Here is a 26,143-nt window from a genome sequence, read left to right as displayed (position 1 = left end):
ACAGTCTACTGTACAGTACTCCCTAATATAATATACAGCAAATTTCATTATTATTGCACAACAGGTGGCAGTGCTGCCGTTGTGGTGGTGATGTAATTTATTGCTTTTTGTTAACTTTTTTTTTTTTGCAAATATTGATAATAAATTCTTATTATTTTTATCGTGTTTGTTACTCCATATGTATATATAGAATACATTCGTATATCTATTACATAAAATTACTTTTATTTGTTTCTTACTCAAATCTGTACTTACAAATATCTATAGATCTATAAAAATAATCAAAAAAGCAAAAATAAAAATAATAAAATTTCACTATTATGTGCATTGTATTTAAATGTGTTTGAAAGAAAAGTGAAAACAATGGGATTTGCAAATACATATTTAATATATGTACAGACAATACACTATGATATTCCATTCAGAAACTGATTTAGCAAATTATATACAATGTATACAACGTTGACGTCCCTCAACTTTATTACTTCTTTTTTAATCAGCTCTAATACTGACAAGCCTAAGGACCGGTCCTAAGACTAGGCTGAATAAGTAATAATTGACCCTCAATATACACAGACATAGTATGCATATATGGTCCGTCAACACGAAAGCAACCTAAGATGATTTTTCTCAAAAGGGAGCATGGATTACATTTGTACATTGAATCTAATTCGAATTTGCTAATTGAATTAATTTAGCAAAACTTTATTAACTTTTTTAATAGTTTCCCATTATTTTTATATAGAACTTAAATGAAGTGTTTAGTATTATATAAAAAATAGTTATTATGGATTAACAGTGACGTCATTTATCAAATATAAACAGTCATCGGAAATACAATAATTTTTGTTTTTTGTACCGAAATACAACTTTATTTTTTATTCCAGGTTTCAATCTATAGTTTCAATTAGTTACAAACATAATTAAAAATAAGGTTTGAATAGAAAAATCAAAGTGAAAATAACCTTTGGCTTTTACATAATGATTTAAAGTAGCATGAGGAGGTAAAAAAAACAGGCCCAAACAGAGTAAATTATTTATGAATGGGTTATTTAGAAATGAGTTTATATTTTCTGATAGTGGTGCTTTTGTGGATCTAAATTTGTACAAGACGTTTAAAACTTTTGTTGCAATAAAACATATTACATCTTGATCAGGAAATGAAAAAGCCAATATTTTCAAGATATAAACTGTAAAGTTACTTCTCGGGGAAAAAAGTTTGACTAGGCATAAAATATCAAAAATCCATAGCTATTTACAAAAAAAAAATATTTTTTGCTCTTCTGAATTATTTCCACGAATGACGAAAAAAAAATAGTAAAAAGCAAAAATTCCATAATTTGGGGGAGCTACCGCCCCTCCAGCCTACCCCCTGAGGACACCCTGATGATTAATTATAATTCATCCTTAAATATTGACATTGCTTACACAAATCGAATTGTTACCTTTGATCTAATTTTAAAATAAGTGCCCTTTGTGCAAAATTAATTTCTTAACACCCCGTACACCTAAAAACACTATTTTTTGGGGTCTTTTTTTGTTATATTAATAATTATTTTGACCTTATGATAAAGATTTTCTTGTTGCTCCTATCCCTTTTTCAAAGTCACGTCTATTGTACAATGTATATTCACAATATTTATAATTAGACTGTTATTTTGTTGTACTTTTTGAATGAATGATTGAATGTATTATTGGGAGGCAAGGGATTGCTGCCTCGTCATTTTGTGTTATTCATATATAAAAGGATTATTTTAATGCCTTCCAAGGTTCTGTTCTATAGTATGTACAAATGTACCTACAATGAGAACCATGGGATTTAATTCAATTAAGGATTTTTTTGTTCTATTTTTTTTTCTTGCTTATAGTCCTTCTTACCGTGATTATGTCGTTTAGAAATAGGAGTACACACCCATGGGGAGCATGCATGATAGTACATGCCTATGTATGTACAATTTGAACATGAAAAAACTAATCTGCTTAGGTCCTTTCACACCCCACTAATATTTTGAAAGATTTTCTCTCTCTCTCTCTCTCTGGTATACAGCGTGTCCCAGCAAATTGTGAATAAAACTTTGGAAAGGTTTCAATGTCTTAATAAATATTTTGCATATTTTTTCTCTTAATATAAATTGGCAGAGCAATAAAAACAAATAAGTCTTACGAAACAAATTTCTTCGTCAGAACGTGTACAACTGAGATGTAGGCCATAAGAAATCGTCTATCTGCTCTTCTTGCCTCAAAATGAGTTATGACAACATCTCCCGCATCCTTTCCTGCTCCAAGGGTCTCTCTGCCAAGATTAAGTACAACTACAAGCACCTTAAGAAACACCCTGGAAGTGTATGCATCGTTACATCTGACGGGGAAGGTTATTGGTGTCCAAAGGTCCTCAAGATCGCCGCGGATGTGTATCTGGAAGTTTTGGAGACAGTTACTTTTCCATGCTTAAAGGCTAACTACCCCAAGGGCAATTATATTTCCAGCAAGGGTCTGCCACGGCCACAAGGCCAAAAATATTCAAAAGTGGTATGAATATAATTTATTAATTTTTTCCCGAGTCAATGTGGCCTCTGTCCTCAACAGACTGCAAGACTCTGGACGATGATATCTGGGGAGCCATAGAGAGTCAGGCATGTGCCACTTTCCGTGTGGATGTCCTTAAGGCTGCTTTGAAAAGGAGTGGGCTGACATCCCCGAGGAACACGTGAAGAGGACCTGAAAGGTCTTCAGCCTTAGAATCAATGGTGGAAACCAAGGCTTGTTATTAAGAGATATAATTGTGTATATAAAGTCTTACTACTTGTACTGTTTGATTAAGTTGAACTTGGGATCAAATTTTGTTCGGTTCACTAAAAATCATAAAAATATCGCACCAACCTAGAATTTTCAGACCGAAACCCAACACGAGTATGCACGTAACCAATTCTTCCCATAACGCAATACATACTTATCATAATATATTTGATACGTGAGTTTGAAAATATTTATCATCTTTCATTGTTGCAAAAGTATGCCCTCATCGAAAAAGTGTTATAACCAATTGTTTTCCAAAAATAAAAAAACATATCTAATTTTAGAGGTGTTATATGAAGAAAATAACTCACTTTTTATAACTATATTAACATCAACAATAACCGTCGATCAGTTACTTTGAATTCAAAAAATTATCAACTTATAACCAACAATTCAATAGTTTCATTAAATGGACAAGGATTCTTAAAAAATCTACGTATTTCTTATGTATATTAATATTTCTACCCAAAAAATCATACTAAAGATATTGTAGTTTTTACCAACGAGACAAACAAAATGTTTTCCTCTAAATCTAAGATTTAATAATTTCATAATCTAAGCTTCATTTGTGTAATTTATTAACTGAAAAGTTGAACACATGTTGAAGATTCATTGGAGATAAAAAAAATGATGCCCCACAAGACACTTATAGATAGGGAACAAACCTACAAATTAAAATCCACCTTCACCCTATAATGCTGTAAACATATCTTAAAATGTATTTTTCTTTTTACAAAATGAAAAAACTACGTAAATCCCACAGCATTTAAAGTTTATTGATTTTCCCCAGTATTTTGCTATATAGTAATTTACTCAAGAATAGGAAACCCTACTATATACCCATATGAAAGTAGATAGTCTTTCGTGTACATTCCTTTAATTACTATGGATTAGTGGTGAATATTATATGAATGAGAAACAAGCTCTTGGTATAGTCGTCGTTTCCATTTTTGAGCAATTGTTCTATGAATGTTATATAGTATTTTTTCTACGTGAATAGAGGATCAATAAAAGACACTGTTTGTGGGGATAAAGGGAGTTAGATAGTAACACATTGCATGCAAGTAAAAATATAAAATAAAAAAAGGGTCATAGAGTACACCTTTGAATAAAATATGAAAGCAAAAAAACAGGAATGATTATTATTAGTGATATTAATATTAACCTTGCTTTCTAACAAACTAATAAAAAAGACCAGATGTCTGTTTACCTCCTTCATAATAGTAATTATTTTATATATTTATTACTCCATATGAAGAGTCTGGTGACGAAATTGGCGCAAAAAATAGTCTTCTCACAATAGATGTAAATAAATTGTCATTTTTCAAAAAGTTTTTTTTTATTTAAAATGCAATAGACATTTTTTTCTGAAATACGATAAATGTAAATTCTCAAAAAGTGAAGGGAACTTGGCCCCTGTTATGCAGCCCCTGGTGGTTGTATGAGGACGTTCATTAGTATGTATGAAATTCATGATAGCCTCACACAAAATAGTCTATAGAATGGATCTGAACTATTATATTCTAATCATGGCACTAGTTTTCTTTAATATCTTTTGCTAGGGCTGGTAAATGTTTATCACACATGGAATCCAAAACAGTCGTACAGATCAGTCTGAAATTTAGCAAATAGACGTATAAAATAACCAAGCATGTTCCTATGATATTCTTTTGGCCTCCAAGGTTATTAAGAGCCTTTTTTGACAGAAATATGACGTCCTTATCCATCTCTCTCTTTCTATATTTCTCTCCTTCTCTCAGTCTTTTCCAGTATCACAGTATCTTTCTACATCCCTCTCTCTCTCTTTTCTTTTCTTCCACCTTCATTCTTTGTTTTATTCTTCTCTATTCAGTCATACAACGCGGGCACCTCCTGCAAGTATATACACAATTAACTTCATTATATTACAAAGATGAAAATTTTTTGGGGTATGATGAAAGTTAGCGACGCCCCTGGTGAACATCATAGCATTTCCTTCATTCCCTAGGATCCCTAAACCGATTTTTCCAAGGGTTTTTACAGTCTCTGTACTATTGAGAATAGTCCTGATATGGATATTTGACGACAATTTCATCACCGGACCTTGTATTTATAAAATAATGATAAAAAGTGTGTAAGTAAATTAGGGGAATTCTTACCTTTCATATGACAAAATACATATTATATATGTACATAGCATGAACAGGAAGGTTATACCTAATTATTAATATATCAAATTGCCCCCTCCTCTCTTTCATAATGTTTTACAACTCTTTAAATATTATGTACATATTAGTGCTATTCGGTATACCGGTACTAAGGTGGTGCCGGGATACTATTCACTTAAAATGGTACCAAAATAAAATGATATTCAAGCTGGTTTTAATTACGTCATAAATATTTTTCCTCTAAAGTTTACAAACTATAAAAATTTGGTCATTACAAAGAAGGAAAAATGATTATTTTCTTTTATATTGTCATGAAGTTTCTGAGCAAGTCCCATCCTCCTACAAAAAAACTACTTAAAGTGCATGTGAATTACCGTTAATAACATTCTTGTTAGATATTTTTAGTTGAATAAATATCGAATGGAGAGACGTAGCTCCTTGTACAACGCTCTCATATTCTTTTGAATTCAATTTTATTCTTGGTGACTCCAAGAAAAGCCTATGTACATAATTTACCATCTATTGAATTCAAAGACAATTCCTGAGTCAAATGGAGTAATTGTAATACTATAATGTTGACTTATTCTTAATTCGTCTATCTGACCAATTTAAGGAGAATTTAAAAAGAATATATATATATACCATAATAGCCAGAGTACCCGGAGTTATTAGGCTTGAGAAAAAATTAAAATACGTTTTTTTATTTTTTAATATGAGCTTCAGGTTCATATGCTTGCTATTAAAAATGAGTCCTCAACTTATATGTTTTTTTACAAATCTATACTGTATAGAGTATGAGAATATGAGCTGTCATATACCCCTTTGAGATTGTATTCATTTTTATACAAATTTCTATAGGTGTATAAGTAAATGTGTATAAAATATGTCCTAGACAGGGGGAGCAGTGTTTTCGATTTGGCAATCTGAACAGGATCTCATATTTTTTATAGCTGCTTTCATTATTATTTAATTCTTGAGGAGGGAACATTTAGGTGTAAAGTAATAACTAGTGCAGCTGTTCTTGAAAGACGGAGAGTAACAATGAGGGTTCGCTTGGGAGATATAAGTGTTAAGTCCTTGTTGGACTCGGAGCAGAAATTGAGGATCAGCATCGGAGTCATTCCAGACTATTTACCCTTGCTATATACGGTGTAGGATTTGTGTTTATTTCTTTCATCCTACAGCTGCTTGCTGCTGATCTAATAAAATGCCATGACAGCTAAGCTGCTCTTCTATAAAACATTCTTCTAACACTCAGGATTGCCACGTACTTTTGCGGTTTCTCTTATTTTTATACTGACAGGGCATGCTTGATACATCACTGTATATAAGGACTGTTTCCCGTCCGGTACATCTTGTCTACCGATACTCGACACATTTTTTTAATAATTATTTAATATAATTGGCACGCTTGATTTCAGTCCTAAGAAGAATTCAAAATTTACTTTACCATTAAAAATACAAACTGTCCGTTATTAATATAGATAGATCGATACACATTTTGGTACGGGAACCGGTCTAAAGAACAATGGTATCGTGACAACACTAGTATATATATTTGTTTAAATGATTTTCTAGTGTTTTTTTTTTTTTTTTTTTTTTATTCGTTCAACCGCCACACCTAGAAATTGATTTATGTAGTACAACGTATGGTGATGAGAATTTAAAGCTTGAATAATTATAATTTCTGTTCATTGTATGTTCATTCGGGTATAATGTACTTACCTACCTATGGCTATATGTAAAATATTCTCTATGTATATAAAATAACCTCCCCTTTTTTATTTCTTGAAAGAATGAAAATGGAAGAAGTTTTTTCCCTTTGGAATGTGAAATATTTCTTACGACTCTTCATCTACTCGTTCTCTAATGTTTTTATATATCATAATAAATTACCATCTCTGATTATGACGACACTTTTTTCTTCTTCTCTCTCTTAAAAGGAACCATTTTCTTACATATATGAACATAAATGTAGATGATATCCTATGGTATTGGGTTTCAGTTTGAATCCCCAGACCGGTCTGAAACTGTTATCATGTATATCGGACCGAACTTATTCTATCAGAATAGGTTAAGTCTAGATGGTACGTCATTATCTCTTTTTTTAAAGGCAACTTTTCCTATAAAAAGAGACAGAAAAACCCTCAAAATCAGTTGGTAAGAGTTATTCCCAACTATTCCCTGGTCTAACGGCTGTCACCCTACAAATATACCATAGCCAACTTTCGAATTTAGAACTGTTACGAAATAAAGAACCTGCACAGTGTACATTGTGCTCGCTTAGTCCGTTTCCTTTACCTGCTCGGTTAATACAGGTGTGACCTATATAAAATTATTATTCAATAATTGCTGAAAAATTTGATAGTCTGTAGATTGTTGTTTAAAATAGTTTTTGTAGAGAAATGGCGCATGCTGAGAATAATTTTAATAGCGCCATCTATGGGATTAATATATGTACATCCAGGGGCATTATTAGCTATCATCATTTGTGGGGGGAGGGGGGGCTTAGCTCCAAAAAAACTCACACCTTTATATATGTAATTACTTATATAAATGAGTTAATTTTATATATGTATTAGCAGACGTACGGATATTTACGGGCACACCGCGTTGCAAGGCTGAATAGAAGAGAAAAGAAACAAAGGATGAAGGTGGAAGAAAAGAGACAGAGAGAGGGATGTAGAAAGAAAGAGAGAGAGAAAGCACAGCGAGGAGGAGATAAATATAGAAATAGAGAGATGGATAAAGAGTTTTTACTTCTGTCAAAAAAAGGCTCTTAAATACCTTGGAGGCCTAAATGAATATGATAGGAACATGCTTAGTTATTTCATTCGTATATTTGCTAAATTTCAGACTGATTTGTTTTACCATTTTGGATTTCATATGTGATAACAACAGAAACGAACTTATAAATATAATATGTACGATATGATACAAAAATTGGGGGTTCAAAAACTTTAGAGAGGCTCAAGCGCCCCACTAAAAAAGGGGCTAGTGACGCCATTGTGTGACACCTAAATTTGTATCAAATAATATTATCATTCAAGGAGTTTTATTATTTTCCCGCAAGACGGCGCCACACTCTGACGCTTTTTTTTTTTTTTTCTTTTTTTTAATCTAATATAAGTTACCCCATTATAATTAATTCAATTATGGTTCAAAACGATTTTATAAATGAATTTTTGATGACTTTATGAAATGTGTTTCCAAATTGGAGCATTGGTTCATTGATATAGTATTTATGTGTGTTTCTTATATTGTGAACAATACGTGTATCAGGTTATGTAGGGGAGGCGGACCTAGTCTCAACACTAATACAACGTATATACCTAGTATAAAATAAATCACTAAGTATTTCGAAGATGAAAAAAGTTAACAAAAATGAAAAAGTATTTTGTTAAAATACTACAACAAAGTCGTGACAATATGTTTTTATCTTATTTCCTTATACTTTAAGTGTAGAATTTTTTTCTCTCCTTATTTTAATATGTCTATCCATCTACAACCAGTGTATACTACTTTTTGTAAACTTTTTTTTTTAATATTAGCCTGGATATAAATTTCTTGGTTTCCTTCTTCGTCACTTTTTAGTATACCATTGATGACGTCAATTTCTCATATGCCGTATATATATATATTTGGAGGGGAGGGGGCCTTGCTATTAGGATTCTTTTTTGAAAAAAATTTCAGAAACCCATAGCTATTCACAAATTTTTTCGAAAATTAACTTTTTTCGAAAAAAAAAATTATATTTCAAATATTAATGTTTCTGGAATAAAATTTGTGAAATCCATATCTACCCACAGTAATTATATTTTTTGGAAAAAAATTCAAAATCCACGGCTGTTAACAAAAAAAAATTCAAATATTAATTTTTTTGGAAAAACAATTCAAAATTTAAAAAATTCATATTTATTGACAAAAATTTTTTTTATTAAAATACACAACTCTTCTCAAAACAAAATAATTTTTTGATAAAAATTTATAAAGGAAATTCTAAATATTAAAAGTTTTGAAAAAATTGAGCTTGGTTTTTTAATTATTTGAAAAAAATTATAAAATCCATAGTTATTCTAATCCGTAGAATTTCAAAATTCTACGGTTCCCTAAAAATTTCAAAATTCTACTTTTCTCTAATAATTTCAATATTTTACAGTTCTTTAAAAATTTAATTTTTTCAAAAATGAAATTTCAAATATTAAATTTTTTTTTTTTTAAACTTCGGAAATCTACAGCTATTAACAAAAAAACAACTTTGGAAAAAAGCTTCAAAAATGTATTTTCAAATATTACAATTTTTGTAAAAAAAAATGAAAAATCCATAAATATAACAGAAAATTTAATTTTTTCGAAAAAAAAAATGAAAAATTCAATTATTTTTTTTAAAATATTGAACAACTAATGTTTTTGGGAAATTTGGATATTTGGGGGGAGATACTAGAGCACCTCCATCCCTCCCCTGCGGACGACCCTGCTGAGTATTCAGTTATGGAGTAATATTCAACGCTACTAACGGGTGTCTACCTTGAATGTACTGTACTCACGTACTTACATTACATATATTAAACCCTAATAAAAAAATTCTACTAAATTGCTACTTAATCATTGATTAAAGAAATTTATGTTATGGGTAGTATTTGATAACTTTAAATTATAGAGTCAAATAAATGTATATACCTTGATATACATACCTATATATGTTTGTACAGACACAATCTCTTGCACTTTAACTAATGATGATGATTTTTTTTTCTCTATAGGTGCACTTCCTGCCCCTGGGAGCGGAGCCGCTAGCGGTGGAGCAAAGGATGGAACTCAAAACTTGATTGACATCGAGAATGGACTTGGAGGAGAGGCAAAAAGCTCAGACTATACTAATGGACAAAGCAAGACTCAACTTTTATTAGAGGAAGAACATAATTTAGAGTTATTAAATGAACGTGAGGCTGCCATGAGGCAACTCGAAGTAAGATCACCACAAAATGTACAATAAAAGATTTAACTCCTATGTAATCGTTTAATTATAGTCTGATATTGTTGACGTCAATACCATTTTTAAAGATTTGGCTACCATGGTTCATGACCAAGGGGAGTTTGTGGACTCGATCGAGGCGAATGTTGAGTCTACACAAGTGAGAGTTTCGGAAGGAACGGAGCAACTTAGACAAGCTGAACAATACAAGGTATTCATTTTTATTTTTGGTGTGTTGTACTGACTCGACGTGAAAAATCAGAGTCAACTTTTATGACTAAACTTCATCGAATGTCGCTGTACCTCAGGAATTTTCTGATTCAATCACAAGTTAACCTATTTATAGACACAAGTTAGATTTGATAGAAAAAAGTCAAGGAGTTATAAGACATTTTCTAAAAAGTTTAAAGATTCCATACAACAATTATACTCTAGATTTTATCAGTTGTTGGAAACAATTGTCGCTCAATTTGGTTCTCTCATTCGTCATAAGATATAATTTGTAAGATATCTAAAGATTACATATTAGAGAGATTTTGCAACTTGTCCCTGCTATGATAATAACTCCATTCATTAGTTGTTTAACCTTATAAGGAGTCAACCTCTTGAAACCTATTTGTAAACATTTATCTTCAGAATATTAATGAAGTCATTTTACATCAATGACAAACTGATAAAATTAGAATGGGCACTCTGTAGAGCGCAAAACCTCCCCTTAGAATAAAATTGAGTTATGTATCTCTATTTTTTATGTTTTGTATTGCCTTGACCTCTCACAGTTAAATGAATTCTTACTTTACCATATATAATCTTCGTACCAAGTTTGATCAAAATCAATTTGTAACTTTCACCGTAAAACTGGTTACTAACAAGCAAGCATAGGCAAAAATATCACCTCCGTTCAACTTCGTTGTGGAGTTAACAACATTGTAAAGATAATACAGTCAATCTATAAATTAATAAATGGACAGTGGTAGATAATTCATTTTTTTCTTCATCATTTTCTAAGTTATCGAGTCGACTCAAGTCGTCACAAAACTATTTTTTTTCTCTTTTGCATTATGCCATTCATGCGAGAAATAAAAATATATTAATAAATAAATGAATAATTACCTCCCTTAAGTGGATTATTATTTGCGCACTTTAATTATAAACTTGATTAATTAATTATTATAGACAGCTTATTCTCAAGGGTGTACTCAAGTCTCTGAACTCGCATGCATTTTTCTTTGTGTATTTCTTCATTGCATAGGTTGTATTTAAATTCAAATGCCTTATGGCTTGCCACAAAGGCTTTTATTATTTGGTATGATATCATCCAATAATAATAATTTATTATGTAATTATTACATATTATAATAATGGTTCTTTTTTCTCTCCTTGAGAGTTAGAACTCCTTAATCCGCAAAGATGGCTTATTCCAGAAAGAAGATCTTCTTAATACCTCTTTAAATAAATAAAATTTATCATACCTTTTATTGCTCTATGAATTACCTGCATAAAGAAATCACCTTGAGAATGATTTGAACCACTTTTTAGTTAGAAGGGTAAAAAATAACTGTACTTCTATGAAAATAGTACAATTTTTATATTTTTTTAACAAAATTCTATTAACATTGGACATAATCAGCATGACAATACCATGTTAAGAATCGATTAAAATATAATTATTATTTTTATTGAATAGATTAGGAAAGTAACTCTTTGACTGACTCATCAATTTGGTTCAAGACACTTTGTTTGGGAGGCTGGAAGCAGTCTTTTCTCGAAAATTAAAAATTTGCACCTTCGATATTGACATAATCTACTATAATATAGTTGTATGATTGTATGTAAGTATATCCCCTCATAAAAACGCATAGGGTAGATTATTTTTTTTCAAAAACGGAGACAAATACAGGCCTTAGACTTAAAATAAAGTTACGTAACTAAGTTATGCTTCATTCTGATCTGACCAGATTCCTGGGCTCTGGAGGGCAAGTTTATTTTTTCGCTAACATGCTGATTTTTTTTTCATAAAACAAGATCGATTCTCCGTGTCTCAAAGTTTTTTTAAGGTATGGGTCGGAGATTCTAAAAAGGTACCAAAAAATTAAAATTCCAAAAAACGAATTATAGTACTAACGGGAAAAGAGATAACGTAAATTAAACACGAATGAAAAAAATGAATTAGGACGTGGATTAGCGATTAGGTATGAGTATTTATCTTCATTATGGTTGAAGGAGGGACATATTTTTAATTACTCTAATAATAATCACCAAAGAACTTCAAATATTGTCAATTGACAAGTTTTACTCTATTCTTGAGTTTTTTAAAGCATTAATGAAATAATCCAAAATAAAATATATCATATCGGGACGCGTTTATAATTGAATAATATAATAAAGATTATTGTAGAAAAAAATCAAATTCCTTTTGTCAACTTTTTTGAGGTGTTGGATAAAGACTATTTTGGATGGGTAATATTATAGTAATAATGTAGTCAGTTATTGATTGTTTTTCCTGTAACTTAGATCATGGGAAGTATTGTTTTTTGTTTTTTGCGACCAATTGATATAGTTTGATCAAAAAATTGAAAAGTCACACATTCAGAAGAAATTTGACGCTCAGTACAGAGGGATAATTGCAACAATTATTACAAATTTTTTCGTACTGCATATTCTTTATTATTATTTAATTTATATATACCTAAATACTCTTCACAGTAAGCATATCTTGGACTAATTTTCAACTTAAATTTGATTTTTATAAAACTACTTCAACCATTCTTAGCTACGGGGACAGTTGCAACCGTTTGTCGAATCGCTTTTAAATGTAATTTGTGGAAATAATACGGACTGGTATAATCTCTAAATAGATTAAAACAATAACAGATAACATATGGGCATAACAACATCAAAATAGGAGTCTCTTCAACACTTTTCAAGCCATCACTTAGCTTGAACAGTATTTCTTTCAATCAAGAAGCAGTGTAAAATTAAAACACGAAATTGTTTTTGATCCATTGTTTTGGAAATAACAAAAGTAGCAATATAATTCACAAACTAAAGAACAGATTGTCATGAAATTTGACAGCTGTCCTTCGAAGGTTGGTACACACTGAAACTGAGGTGAATTATAAAAATAAAGACATCTATGTGTGAAGCCGATACTTTTCAGACCATGTGTTATATAGAGATAAAAACTTTGTCTGGTACCCCTTACTTTTTGTCAATCTGCTAAATTAAACAACTTATAAAATTAAATTAATTTTTTTTTTTCATCATCGGAAAATGTTAATTTGGGAAAATAGAATGTTAATGTTCGTGAAATAACTTTCATTATTTCTCGTCACGGCTTTCAAATATCCAAACAATATGATTTGTGTTTTAATTGATAGTACAATGATTCCTTATGTGGTAATGTTAATTTAGCTCAATTTTTTTATAGAACTCTGTTGAAAAAACCAGTTTATTTATATGAAAACCCTACTATTTATCGATAGGGGTACAGAGTTTTTTAAGCCACTGTGTATGTATAAATATAACTATTTCAAGCAGAAACTTGTGATTGGATTTAAAATATACTTTTTTGCAAGAAAAAAACAATATATATATATCATTATATTAAAAATGGTGTTTAGTGTTATGTTGGTTCTTATTTAGGCCGAAAGACTACAATTCCGTCCGATTCAGTTTCGGTATGATCCAGTTCAGTCCTGCATATTAGTCTTAAAACGTATAAAGTTCGGTCCTTCATGACGTCACCCAACTTTAATTTTTCTTTTTTTAAATCAGTTTTTTAGTACTTAAAGTCCGAAAGACTGAGGGTCTTAATAACTAGTCTCAAGGACTGATAGAACCGGTCCTAACACTGGACTGGACCGAATAAATATGAACTGATACATCACTAGTGGTGTTTTGTTTTTTTTTAGCGTGAGAAGTGCAAAAAAATAAAAACCCCTCACTGCGTCAAAGAAGTTATTTAATATTCCCTCAAACATTAGTTTAATTTAATATTTATATACATATATGGTAGAAAAAATAAGGGGGTGAAGAACACAAATGAGTTTTTCGCATTGCTACTCTTTTTTTTATGAATACCATTTGATTTGGCATATTTTATTTATTTTTATTTCCTTTGTAGATGAAAGCACGAAAGAAGAAATTCATGATGATGTGCATTGGAGCCGTTCTTCTTGCCGTCTTGATCGGAATCATTTGTTGGTCAGCCTCATAAACTAACATTAGGATATGACTGTATCATTTCATCATTGGAAGAAGGTAAAAGCTACATCTACTTCAATCATTATTAATTAGATGTACAAGTCAACAGCAATAAAAAATTAATTTTACATTAGGTTACATATCTTATTTTTTATCCCTGAAACGGACAATAAGTTCATGCTTGAGTAGATTTTTATAAATGGCTTTTGTCTATTTATACTTTTTTTTTAAAGTTAAATCGTCAAAGTCGAAGAATATTTAAAGCTGAATAATAATTGTTGAGAATTGTCAACTCCACCTTAACAAAAGATAATTCAAATTCAACCAATTTTTGTTGCTTAGAACACTGCTAGGGGGAAGGGGGATCGGCGCAGAAAAATAGACAGCTGACAACAAAGTACGTTGTAACTTTGGTGTTAGTAAAGTCCTCATATGATGAGCCAACCTTAGGCAACTTCAACCCCTGCGGACGCAGTGGGCCTACACATTCAATAGGTCTATTACTTGATTGCAAAAATTGAATTGAAATTTATCTGTCAAAAAAGGTCATTTGACTAGAATGAGAAAATGTCTAAAAGAGGTCATTCAATAAATATATATATAAATTTATTCAAAAAGACGACATTTTTTTTAAGTGAAAATATATTTTTTTGATCAATTTATCCAATTGGAATGCCCTAACGCGATTCGTTTTGTATAGGACCCGAAATAGATAAGGTATGCTCTGATGATATGTTACTGAAAAGATTTTTTTTTTTGAACCAATATGTTGTTGACAAGTGTAAATATTATACTACAAAATCAATGTATTTATTTTCATTCTCTCAATCGGATTGAATAGTAAATATATATTCATATGCCAAAAGTTTTAAAATTTGAGCGACATTCAGAAGTCCTTGGCTCTTAAACTTTTGACTAAAATCGTCAGTTTCTCAACATTTGTTTATTAGATAAAGTAATTTGTAATACATACAATATCAAATAATATAATTGATGTTAAAAGCAAACCACAAAAACTAATAAGCCAATAAAGGTATTGACATAAAATATATTGGAGCCGTCACATTTCTTGCCTGCTAACTTTCCAATATAAGACAAAGCAGTAAAATGCGAGAGCCACCATTAAATATTAATTTAAGCCAAAAATATTTTACACATATAATTTTCATTATAAAGGGGGAAATGGAAGGTTGAGACATGGAATTATAGATACACGGAAGTTTTCCCACTCTTTTTTTTTCACTTGAGTAATATATCCTTCTTCTTATGTGCTTTAAACACTTACAGTTCTTACTACATAATTTGATATAATAAACATTTTAGGTTGGTAATTATTCAGAAATAATCACATTCAACGATTTTTGTTAAAAATAATTGTTAAGATTATAATTTGTACTAAAGAAAATGTAAAGAAGACCAATCATCTTTGCTGAAATTTGTATATTGAAGCTTTAGAAATGTTAAACACAATATATTCAGTCCTTATTTTACTCTTATTTATTATTGTACATATAAATTAGGAAAATTTTACTCATATGGGAAAAAGAAAAATGCTGTGAGTATTCCAAATTTCTAGAGTCCATGTTTCATTCATGCAACTCTAGATACCTGGAATACAAACGACATTTTAAAGATATATCTATTCAAACAATTAACCTTAAATAACTCTTAAAATATTAACTTTTTAAAGTTACTATTTTTGCAGCATGAAGTTTTAGGTAGGCCACAAAATGAGAAATCTTGAGGTATAAAGGTCATTTTCATATTTTCCTGGGTAAAACACATCATTGGGACACACCATTTCAATTAAAAGCCAAAAAAAAATGTTGACTTGAGAAACTAGATACCTGGAATAAAGACAGTATTTTTCCTTTTGCCAAATGAGTACTTTGTCTTTTATTAAAATAATTAATAAAACCATCCATTCATTTTACAGGATTCACTTTTGCACATTTCATTATTCGTATTTTTAACATCATCAAGAAGATCAATGAAATCAAGGAAAATCTACAACAAAAAAAAGTGTACATCAACTCCATTTAATACAACTAGAAGATCTGTCTCTTTTATACATATTTAATTTATAAAATTCGTTGTCTAGTGTGTGTTTAACAAAAAAATAAGTTCCATTTCTTTTATTTTTTATAATTCCATTCTTTCTTTTGATGGATCTGAATATGATCTTATTAATACTATATTATACATTAAATTATTTTTTTTTCCACCTTAAATTCGTCTTTTTTAGCTACTGATATCTCTTGTATTTAAATAATTAACAAAGTTTCCCCCCTCAAATTATCTCATTTTACACTTTCTTATCTCCATTTAAATACTATAATTATATGCGTAATATAATAAAGATACTTATTTATATATTTTATAATAGAAGAAAAAATTACAACTAAAAAGTGACATAGATGATTGATATTTTTTAGCATTTGAAAACTTGCGACAGACTTTTCTCTTCTCTAGATATTACAATAATAATTAATACAATTTATGCAAAATCCATTTCTTGGACTTCACTTGTGTGGTCTAGGATGACGGATGTTACTTTCTTCTTTTTTTTTTACTTTCTTGGAGGCATTTTCTTCTAGATGGATTTAGTTATAAAGAAAATTTCTTCAATTATATTTTATGATGAAAATAATTAAATGTGTACACTGATGTATCTATGATGTTGGAAAACTGAAAATAAAGTTGAAATATAAATAAAAAAATACAAATCGAGCAACGAAGGTAGATTTTTCATTAATGAATATAATTTATTAACTAGAATGGGCACTTGGTAGAGAACAAATCTCCGGCAAATGTATTTTTTGCTATATGAAGCATCTTTATTTAATCTACATAAGGACACCAATTTGAGCGTTTTTCGATAGATGTCTTTAGTGAGTTATATCTTACAATTAATACATTGCATCAGAAAATCTTAAAGTATGCTTAAAGGTTAAGCGTTCACTTAAAAAAAAGTTCATATACACTTTTGTTCTTGGTGAAGCCAGTTGTGTGTTAGAGCCTTCCAAAATGGAACTAAAAAAAAGAGAAAACTCGATACATTCTTCAGTATCACTACAACCAAGGTGAAAAGGCGGAGCAGGCGCCAAAAAAAATTGTGCTGTTTATGAACCCAATACATTATCGAATGCAACAGCAAAGCCATGGTTCCCACGAGTCCGTACTTTTAATATAAACGTCAAAAATATCAATAAAATAATGACAATAGTGAGTTGGACCGGTATGTGAGCACTTGTACTATTGCCCAAGAACTAAAACTTAGCCAAGAAACCGTTTGGAACCATCTAAATCGGATAATCCTAACTATGTTAATATTATTCTCAAAATGAAGCGATGAAACGCTGATACTTTTTTACTTTACCTATTGTTTTAATTATATTTAAATTCAAATATATTTATTTTATTATGTTTTTTTATAAACAATTTACATCAAAAATATGCGAGAATGCTACCTTCAGAGCGAGAAGTTGACACCAGGACGATCGATTAAATAATGAGTTAAAAAGAAAAAAGAGCGCACGCAACAACTGTTTTTCCTTTTCTACTTTTTAAAGGTAGTTTGTTCAATACAAACTACTCAACTCTATTTATATGCACTCTCTTTTTCTTTTCTTTTTTAATATGAGGCGCTGAGCTTTAACTATACAAGATCGTTGTTCAAAAGGAGTTCTCCTCAGTCAAAGTAAGGGAAGCTTATTCAACTCCTCTGAACCTTCCAATATTAAAAGGACTGCTATTGGTTCTAAGTTATCGAGCAGAAATGGTTAATATATTAAAATATTTGTGGAAACTATTGGCCTCCCTTGTAGTTTTCTTGAAATAAGTATAGAAAACTGGGCACTTAATAATTGATATCTGAAGGCACATGAAATAATTATGAATATATAATAAAGTGAAGTGTGTTTGTTTCCATATCTGTGGAGGTTTATTAAGCTTAATAAAATATTTGATATATCTAGTAAGAACACATATCTTGCAAAAAAAAAAGTCGTTTTTATTGTAATTAATTATATTACAAGCATAATATCATATTTTTACATAATTATATTAAAACATCCTCAATGACGTCACACGGGATAGATTTTACCTTTTTTTAAAGATCAACAAGTGGGACTGGACTGGACCTCGGTCCTACACAACTAATAACCCCTATCAATGCTGGGTACTCCCTATAGTAAGGATCTCCGACCCTTGATCCGCAGGGCAAAAATTAAAACCAAACCCCTCATCCCCCCAAATTATGCAGCAGAGCAAAAAAAAAAATATATATATCTATTTATATAATTCTGCGGACGCTCCTAAATATGGTTGCCAGATTGGCCTATTTTGAAGCAGTTTAGCCTTGAAAAATTAGATTTGGCCTATCTTTTATATCTGACGTAAATTTGAAATGGATATGTATCTTACAGTTGTTGTTTTTAGGAAGACATCTTTCATAAAATTTAATTATATAGGTTCTGTGGCCCATTAGAATATTTCAAGTGGTATTGCACCCAATTATATTAAAAGATTGGACATCCCTTCCCTATAGTATATAATAAAATGTTTTTTTGAGCATGTAAATCTTCATAAAGTAAATAACTAATATTGTGCTCCTTGATAACCTCCTGATTTTTTAAATTTTATTCTCGAATTTGGAGCTCTTTCAACAAAGACTATTGTTAATTTAAATATTTTCTTATAATAATTTGGATGGTGATACAATTACAGTTTTTTATTGGCAAATTGGTATAATTTGCATAATCTTGAATATTAACAATTGTGTAGCTTTTTGATTCAGGGGATTTGAGAGAAAGCTTTTATTGTTTGAAGCTCAGCTGCAACGCAAAAACTTTTTTTCATTTTGACTGTTTTAAAGATTTTTGTGCTACAATAGCAGAAAATGTCACCTCGATTTTCCTAAAAAGAATATTCGTGACTTGAAGAAACAAATTTTGAAGAGATTTTTAGATCTTGACAGAATTGAGAGTTACATTCTCCTGTTCCAGAATCCTTTTGATTGTAACCTTGATGATGTACCAGTTGAACTACAGTTGGAACTTATCGATTTGCAAGCATATGACTTGCTGAAAGAGAAGCTCAGAGAAGAAAAAATTGTTGCATTTTATAGCTGCTTGCCTGATGATGCTTTACCTCTGGTATGGCATGAGTGTTTAGAACAACTTATGTCTGCGAGCAAACATTTTCAAAACTCAATCATGTGAAGTCAGTTCATCGAACCCGATTGACTGATGAACATTAGAAAGCTATTCTCATGATTGGATGCAGCAATTCTAAACCAAACATTGATGATATTTTGAAAGCCAGACGTCAGTTACACAAATCTCACTGACCTTTTTTTTCTTGATTAATTTGTAAAAATTTGGATCTGTGCATAATATGTTTGATGTAAATATCTTTTTGCTAACATCACTTCTCCGATAACTTTTTAATAAATAAACATATTGATTGTTTTTGTATTTTGTTCATTGCACACCACTCACCCATAATTTCCATGAAATGCTAAACTTAGCTTATTGTTTTTTTGTATTTTTCCAGAGCTTTCGTTCTAGCATGTATGTATTGAAAAGAATGGTTATGCAACCTGCATTCATCATTCCTTCAGTTATCAAGCCCGTAGTAAAAAAAGTTTGATGAACCCTGGTCTATACAGTCACAACTACCAAACATTTCTAAAGTCTAAATTATTATGTTGGGAAGAGCATAGCCACTAGCTATGCTAGTTCATTACTTAGTCTTGTGAATAGTCTATGTCATCAGAGTAAAAAGTAACGTTCAAGTATTGCTGTTCCTCGCTTACGAGTGCATAAATTATGTTCAAAAACCTATGAATGTATTAGCAATATATATATTTTGATCAATTCCATTCGTTGTTCATCTTGCTATAGCTATTAGTTAAATCTATATTGATAGTCTCTGGACTTAAATGACTCAGTAGTACTAATATAGGGTATAAAATATGTAATTAAAAAAATAACTCACTAATAATAATCGGCCGAATAAATTGACAATATTTAAATTGAATAATCTAATTAATGTTGTATTTTCCGAATTTTCCTTCGAAAAGAAACAGAAAAATTACAATATCAATTGATATTTGGCCAATTCTTCCAAACTATGGAATTATTATTCAATAATTGTTGAGAGCTGTTCATAGTTTAACACGATCTAATTCCAATTTAACCAATCAACGTTTAGATCACTAGTTGGAAGAAATAAAAACAGAAACACTTTTTGGCTGACTTGCATAGAGGGAAAGTTATTAATTCACAACTTCAGGGGAGTCCGAAGGTTTATAATTGAGGGACTTGGTTTTTGAAATTTTTATAAAAGCAAAATCAAAAAATATATAAATTTTGAAGAAAAATTCACAAATCCATACCTCTTTTATTAAAATTTTTTGTTAAAAATTTCAAATATTTAATTCTTTAGGAAAAAATTTCAAAATTAAGTTTTAATATTAAATTTTTAAATATTTAATTTCATGGAAACAAATTTTTAACTTTTAATTTCATGGAAACAAATTTTTAATTTCATGGAAACAAATTTTTAATTTCATGGAAACAAATTTTTAATTTCATGGAAACAAATTTTAAATATTTAATTTTTTGAGAAAAATTTAAAAATCTAAAGCTATTAACAAAAAAATTCAACTTTTTTGGAAAAATTCAAAAATACATGGATGGCTATTAACAAAAAAAAAATTTTGGATACAAATTTCAAATATTAATTTTAATAAAAAAAAAATTCAAATATTAAATTTTTTGAAAAAAAATTTTACAATACTACGTTTTTTGCTCTGCTGCATAATTTGCCCGAACGACGAAAAATAATTCTGGTAAAAAAGCAAAAATTTCTTAATTATTTTTTTGGGCGGTGGAGCTACAGGCCCTTACATCCACCCCCTGTAGGCACCCCTGTACTGGCTACATATTATATGCATTTTCTTTGTCAAATATAATATTACATAGAGATGGAAATAGTCGAGTTTAATTTAATTAGATCTTAATGATCCTCATTCCCACGGTTGATTATAAATATATCTTGATCAAATGCAAAACAAATAAAGAAGATTAGCTAATAATATAAAAAGATGTGAACACAAAAAATATTTTGTTATTTGTGTCAAATATTATTCATCAGTCATCACTCATCATCAAAATAGGGCTATCAATTTATTAAATTATCATATATGCACTTATTAAATATTAATTCAATGTTAAATCAAATAAGATGTTAATTTCTCTCTAGAAAGGTTGTGCGGTTATGGTATTAATGATTTGTTGCGTTAATGTTATTTTATATGATATTTTCCATGAAATATATTCGTAGTATGTTTGTGGTATTAGGGGAAATCAGTAAAATTTAATGTGTTTAGCTATTTTTAATATTGAAAGGACCATTTAACTATATGATTAAATTACAAAATTATACATACTTTATTGGTTAGATATTTGAACATTACTGAATGTTTTATTCTTCTCATAAGAAGCGAGGTTGTGTGGAATAGTAGTCCATTAAAATTAATCCCTTGGAAAGGTTCATTTGTGCATTTTCTCAAAAACCGATTTATCATTCGTTGATATTTTACTTGTATTTTTTTGTTGCTCGGTACTTTTGCCTTAAGACATTTTCTCCCTAAATTTCAATGCATACATACTATCAAGATCTCACTATGTAATGAATTCGAACCAGAGACAAAATAGGTAATAAAATTTTGATAATAAGAGAAATAAAAAAAATAAAACTTTAACGATTCGAATAGAAGGAGTGATTTTCCGTAAGCAATTAATCATCATTAGACATGATAGATTATGCAAATTGGAAAATACACATAGATTGACAAATAAGCATAATATAAGGTAAGGGCATAATTCAATCATTATTCTAACAGAAAACAACCATTTAATGCTTTATATAGGAATAAACATGACATATTTTGAATAAAATAGTCAAAGGGAATATCTATTTTTATCAAAAGTAAACAATACCGACGTATAAACCTCATTTATTTATATATTAAGGCGAAATATCCTCGACTCAAAATGGCTTTAAGGTGAAATGATTTAAGGAAAAACGTCTAGACGCAAAAAAGATTTAGGCGAAAGCACCTAGCCCTAGTGTAAACTAGCGAAGTGCAAACAGAAGAATCGATCAGCCTGAAATTTGACAAGTGAATACTTGACTGTTTCTTTGGTTGTTAACCTGGTTAAATAAAGTTTGCCAATTTTTAGCATCAAATCCTTGAAATATAAATTTCTTTTTGGATCTTTTCCCCTAATAATGAACCTTATTTTTTATTAAATTAAAAAATGAAAATCTAATGAACCCCCATCATCGATCCGAATATCCTCAAGAAGGTAATTAGAACCCAAAGTATATTATATCGAAAAAAGCTAGGAATATTGCTAGTAACTTTTATGTGCCCCAATATTTGATTTTAGATGATTTATGTCCTCAAAATAACTCAAAAAGTTTTAATTTAAAGGATTTATTTTGTTGTTAGCTTGAAATTTTCTTTTAAAATCCAAACAAGTTTAGGAACCTTTGCTCTGCTTGTATTATATAAAGAATCGATAGAATAAAGAGTATTTGAATGACGTCATAAAATAATTATTATTTTTAATTATTTATCGTATATATTTCTGTTGTTTTACAAAAAAAAAAATATAATTAAGCGACTCATCAAGTCCCTTTTCAAATTATATACCTACTATTTATATTCACAACCATTAAATATGAATAATAATTAATTATAAAAGAGGAGTGGATTTTAATTTACTTACATTATATCACAAGACGCCATTACCATAATATTCTCATTAAAATGGAATACACCATACTGGATATATAGTATATAGAATTTCAATGATTTTTTATAATACCCCTTTTAAAAAATTATATCCACCTTACTTATGCTTAATTTAAGATATTTCATTTTATAGTTTCATTGGTATCTAGAGAAATTAATTCATTTCATAAAAATAAATTAAACAATAAATATGAGTCAAACTATTACACTTAGATATTTTGTATTTTTTTAAATGATCGACAAATGTAGTTGTATCCAGGATCAATAGATATGAATATAAGGGGCTCTCCCTATAAAGCAAGAAAAATCCGTGTACTAAGAAATTTGCGTTCGACAGTTTTATTACTAAAACCCGTAAAATTGTTTCTTACCAATTTCACTTTTGAAAACTCTTTCCTGGATTCTGGATTTTTTGGCTCCAAAGTACAACTAGCTTTTTCATATGTGTGTATTTCAGGGTTATTGTAAACGGGGGGGGGGGGGGATTCCCACTCTTCAGTTGTCGGATGCCTAAACAAATGGGCACCAACATAAGTTGAGCTTTAAGTTGCAAATTATTGATTAGCATTGTGCGAGCGAATTGCAAAATTACCTACTTCCGAATAAAGAATATTCGCCCTTCCCCAAAAAAAAAAAATAATAATGATAAAATTTGGAGTCAACAAAGTTACATGTATTTAAGCACGGAGTCAAATGGCTTAGAATCATTGCAAATGTATATATTTATCCATGATTTGAAGTTGTATAATTCAAATAATTGCATTCGGAGCTGGGATCTCTATACATATATGTATTATAAATCTAACCTTTAGGAACTATACAAATGAAAATTTATGTTATCAGTCCCTAAAATAATAAGTCAACATATACCATTTCATTAAGAATACTCAAATTTAACAATCAAGTATTTTGAATCTATTATTTGGAATAACATATACAAACTTTATTATTAAAAGTTCTAGTTTAAAAATCTTGACATGTGATACTTAAACATGCTGTTTTTAATGATTTTCCACATTTATAATTAAAATATATATGTACCTTAAAGAAACTGAATTAAAATATCTTTCTAAGTATATTTGTATTATTGGATTAGGTGTTAAAGGGCATTATAATTTGTTCTCTGATTCTAAAGAATTAAGTTTTAAGTTGAAAAAAAAACATCAAGGTACAATGATTGAATGAGCTTATTGCTTACTACAAGATAACAGTTTATGATACAGACAGTCACAATTGTTTACTTAAAACGGTTACCGACTGAGCGTTTTGTAGTCAAGTTGAATGCGATGATGTTTTACTCTAAGCTTGAGGGAGGGGGTTGTGGGCTCCACCAATGATTACGGCCATGATTATATCATTAATTATAAAAATTTTAGGGTAGTAATTGAAAATCCAGAAATATGGCAAGTCATTATGTTTTTTTAGCTAGTACTAAAAAATTACTTGGATGTGTGTAATGGATGAATTACAAATTATGTAATTATAAATTTGTACGCGATTGAAAAGCAAAAAATGTGTATTAAGAGTTTTCCTAGAGAAATTGCATTCATCGATCGACTAAGAAAAGTAAACCCATAAACTGAAGAATTTAAGGCAATACATATGCATCATCAAAATATTTACAATCTAATTGATTTCCATTAAACTCAATTGTCATTAGTAACATCTACAAGTTTAGGGAATTCATCTGCAAATCGAGACCAAAACAATTTTGACAATATTGAAGTTCACCAACGACACACAGTGTACAATTAATAACCCAAAACCAAATGAAGTGAACTTATTTCTATAAAGATGTATCAGTTAAGTGAATGGATAGTGTAATCGGCCTCAAGAAATGAAGGAAAATAAGTTTATCGTTGTAATATTTAGATATTTATTATCTAATATGAAAATATATAAGTTATCAGATTGGAGATCTTGTGGATGTTTAATCGAAAAGACCGAATCCCATGTCATCATCGGACTCCTCTTCGGGTTCCTCCTTCTTAGCGGCCTTCTTCTCCTCAGCTGGGGCAGGTGCTCCAGCGGCAGCAGGAGCGGCGCCGGCAGCGGGTGCGGAACCTGCTCCAGATCCGATACTGGTGATGAGCTCCTTTACGTTAACGCTCTCCAAGCATTTGGAGAAGATACCGGGCCAGTATGGCTCAACGTTGACCTTGGCGGCCTTGAGGATGGTGGTGATCTTCTCAGACTGGAAGGGAAGGAAAGTGTCAGGAAATCACCATTTATCAGAAAAGATGGGACTTACAGTGATGGCGACATCATCATCGGCGAGGATGAGAGCGGCGTAGGTACAAGCGAGTTCAGACATGGTTCAGGGAAACGTGTGCAAGTTGCCGTTTAAATTTAAAAAGGCCTTAGCTATTGAGAACAAGCACACAGGACGAGATTTCAAACGGAAAAGGAAGAGAGCATGTTTAGAAAAGGAAAAGAAGAGGGCAGACACGCAGGGGCACCAAGTAACTATATATGTGGCTATTAAAAAATCCATAGTTAATTTTTTTTTTATAAAAAACGTGGTCATAATATTGTCTTTATATAAAGTATGTTTTCATTGACGTTATAAATTGTATCATAATTGATGGAGACGCCATCTTAGTGGCTCAACTTGATAGTTTACTACATCATACATAAAATGGACAATAGTTAATAAATCTTGATGAAGTTTCATCAAATGGATTTAAGAATAGTAAAAAGACTTAAAACCTCCATTGAATCATTCTTGATGTTGATCATCAGCAGTGATAATTGAATTAAAACAAAGTAGTGTGTACTAAAATCCCTTAAATGGCTAGACTTGTAAAAAACCGATCTAATTAAGAACGAAAAAAGTAGGATAGTAACATAAAAATATTTTACTCTTTCGATTATAATAGTTACCATTGTCTTTAATACATATCAGAGAGAGATATATAATAAAACTAGGTATTAGGTGGATATGTTTGTTTTGATCTACTGTAAGGTTTATGTTCTATTATTCGTTGGTCCCATTTTGGTATCTAATACAGGGGAATCAAGGAATTTTTATCTATATCTCTCAAAAATTATCGCTTTTAGGATTATTTTTTAAAAATTCTGGGGCTATATAATGGCTATATTACTGTAGCCTTGTAGGTAGGAAAAAGGATTACATCTATCGACGTTTATGAATTTATATAACACGGTAGACTACAATCAGTTTCCTTG

The 26,143-nt window shown here is 30.1% G+C and overlaps 2 protein-coding genes across 3 annotated transcripts in view; one reads left to right on the top strand and one right to left on the bottom strand.

The window, feature by feature from the left end:
- The window catches only part of LOC121115371 (syntaxin-12), a 206,094-nt gene extending 189,244 nt beyond the window's left edge, over window positions 1-16,850 (top strand). For both annotated transcript variants that reach the window (XM_071887410.1, XM_040709593.2), the window contains 4 exons: window positions 9,707-9,912; window positions 9,974-10,129; window positions 14,045-14,181; window positions 16,061-16,850. In XM_071887410.1, coding sequence (XP_071743511.1) covers window positions 9,707-9,912; window positions 9,974-10,129; window positions 14,045-14,137 — 455 coding nt within the window. In that variant the 3' untranslated portion in view covers window positions 14,138-14,181; window positions 16,061-16,850. The remainder of the gene's footprint in view (window positions 1-9,706; window positions 9,913-9,973; window positions 10,130-14,044; window positions 14,182-16,060) is intronic.
- Window positions 16,851-24,806: 7,956 nt separating this feature from the next.
- RpLP1 (Ribosomal protein LP1) lies at window positions 24,807-25,400 on the bottom strand. Its single transcript, XM_040709319.2, has 2 exons — window positions 25,206-25,400; window positions 24,807-25,148 (listed from the first exon to the last, which is right to left on the bottom strand). Exons 1-2 carry the CDS (start codon window positions 25,266-25,268, stop codon window positions 24,885-24,887), a joined length of 327 nt encoding a protein of 108 aa, XP_040565253.1. The 5' UTR covers window positions 25,269-25,400; the 3' UTR covers window positions 24,807-24,884.
- Window positions 25,401-26,143: the final 743 nt, after the last annotated feature.

This window comes from Lepeophtheirus salmonis, chromosome 3 (genome assembly GCF_016086655.4).
Source record: "Lepeophtheirus salmonis chromosome 3, UVic_Lsal_1.4, whole genome shotgun sequence".
Lineage (NCBI taxonomy): Eukaryota > Metazoa > Arthropoda > Copepoda > Siphonostomatoida > Caligidae > Lepeophtheirus > Lepeophtheirus salmonis.
The sequence above is the reverse complement of the archived record's forward strand: the minus strand, read 5'-3'. Positions and strand labels throughout refer to the sequence as shown.

Excerpts from the sequence above, each read along its gene's own strand:
- RpLP1 (XM_040709319.2), bottom strand. The coding sequence starts at position 25,268 with ATGTCTGAACTCGCTTGTACCTACGCCGCTCTCATCCTCGCCGATGAT. Across the intron at positions 25,149-25,205 it reads ATGATGATGTCGCCATCACT|TCTGAGAAGATCACCACCAT; the intron begins GTAAGTCCCATC and ends CTTCCCTTCCAG.